The sequence below is a fragment of the Apaloderma vittatum genome, unplaced genomic scaffold (assembly GCF_000703405.1).
Source record: "Apaloderma vittatum isolate BGI_N311 unplaced genomic scaffold, ASM70340v1 scaffold6427, whole genome shotgun sequence".
Classification (NCBI taxonomy): domain Eukaryota; kingdom Metazoa; phylum Chordata; class Aves; order Trogoniformes; family Trogonidae; genus Apaloderma; species Apaloderma vittatum.
Genome location: NW_009727744.1, coordinates 1 through 1,664, shown reverse-complemented (window position 1 = coordinate 1,664; position 1,664 = coordinate 1). Strand labels below are relative to the sequence as shown.

The 1,664-nt window shown below is 44.4% G+C and overlaps 1 protein-coding gene across 1 annotated transcript in view; it reads right to left on the bottom strand.

Annotated features, from left to right (window-relative positions):
* The window catches only part of LOC104277210 (probable cation-transporting ATPase 13A4), a gene marked incomplete at its 5' end in the record, with an annotated part of 9,153 nt that extends 7,590 nt beyond the window's left edge, over window positions 1-1,563 (bottom strand). Inside the window, 2 exons of the mRNA XM_009873785.1 lie at window positions 536-645; window positions 1,491-1,563. Coding sequence (XP_009872087.1) covers window positions 536-645; window positions 1,491-1,563 — 183 coding nt within the window. The remainder of the gene's footprint in view (window positions 1-535; window positions 646-1,490) is intronic.
* Between the last annotated feature and the right edge of the window lie 101 nt (window positions 1,564-1,664).

Below are 1,664 nucleotides of genomic sequence, written 5' to 3'. Positions count from 1 at the left end.
TCCTGCTGACATTAATAGTGCAGGTAGCTACTCCATATGAGGAAAAACATATAAAGCCAAGCAGCTGCTTCGTGAATTTCAACAAGGTCTCTCCTCTGAGTAAAGTACTCAATGAGGGTAATGCACTTTCCCTTTTTATTCATGGGCCCCAGTAAGCAAAATCAGGATGCTGGCATAACTGTTTTGCTTACATAAGATAGTAGAGGCAGTACCTAAAAGTAGTGTACATGTGGAATTGTGGACATTTGATTCAGCTTTACAGACCATTGTTCCATAATTTGCTATTTCTTTTGCATTTAAAATACTACTAATGACATAAAGTTCAGCTGTTGATGCCCTCCTCCAGTGGTTTGGGGGGAATGAATATATCTTAAAGGAATTTCAGATGGCAACTAGGCAAATGGCAATTTTAAGTTTAAAGACATTTTTTCTGTAGATATGTACACTCTGGCCTGGTGGGAATGCCCAACACTAATATTTGAGAGGAGTAGGAACCGTCTCCTTCATGCAATAGGAAACAAAAATCCATGCTTACCTGATTAGCTCTGGCACACATGCTATGCTGTGGGTTCGGGATGTGAAAGGTGAAGCCACAGACGCCTCCTGCTCTGACAGTGATATTCCTGCATGCGCCACTTTCAAAGCCTGAAAGTCACATTCTTCTTCAGGACTCACAAACCAGAAAGACACAGCAACTGACATGTCAGCCAAGAAGTGACCCCTTATTACTACTTCTGTGAACAGCAGTCCCTTTTCACCCCCTGGGTGTCCTCCACATCGGAGTTTCCTCCAGTGGGGTGTGGCTGAGGCATCGTTTGCAGAAGAATGAGGATGACAGCATGGGAAAGTCCATTTTCCACAGACCCCAAAGCCATCCACTACCAGTTGCAGAGGATAGGTTTGGATCTTTTGTCAACTTATTTGCAGTCACACCTTCTGTAGACAGTCTAGGTTCTCTGCTTGCTTCCCCCAGGAGAATCCTTGGGACTTTGTATTAGGTCAAGTGAGCCCTTCACTGCCTAGGTGCCATTTCTCTCACTGTCACAAGGATGTGTGAAGTCATGGAGTGAACTGAAGGGTCCCTCCTAAACATGGACCCTTGCTTTTGGGAAAAAAACAAATTTTTCTTGCACTTCTAAAATGTGCATTTACAAAAACCTTGTTGGACTATAGCTGATCCCCATGGAAACTCCTCCTCAACTTAAGTCTTCTCCACCCCTAGATAGATGTTGATAAAAACCCCAGTGGAGGATTTGGATAATCCTCTGGTGGTTTTCGCAAAGGAAGTGAACCAGTCCTTGAGACCACGAATGGCAACAGTCTCTGCCTAGGGCAGCTCTTCTGTGGGATCAGGCCTGAATCAGTACCAGTACTCTGTGAATAAGCAGATCACTCCCATCTTCTGCACATGCACAGTTTCGGATATTCTCCTGGCACTGCGTTATTTTTTTGGTTTTTAAATAAATATATTGTAAGGAATTTTCACTTACCCCACAGTCATTGGCTCCATCTCCACACATGCCCACAAAGTAACTAAAAAATAAAGTGACCGACAGTTCAGCTCTGGGGAAAGATGAGATATATGAACAGGAGGAGATCGAAGTCTCCTTCGACTCCTCCTTGGGGGAGGAGAGGGTGGAGAGCTGCCTGGTGGAAAGGGACCT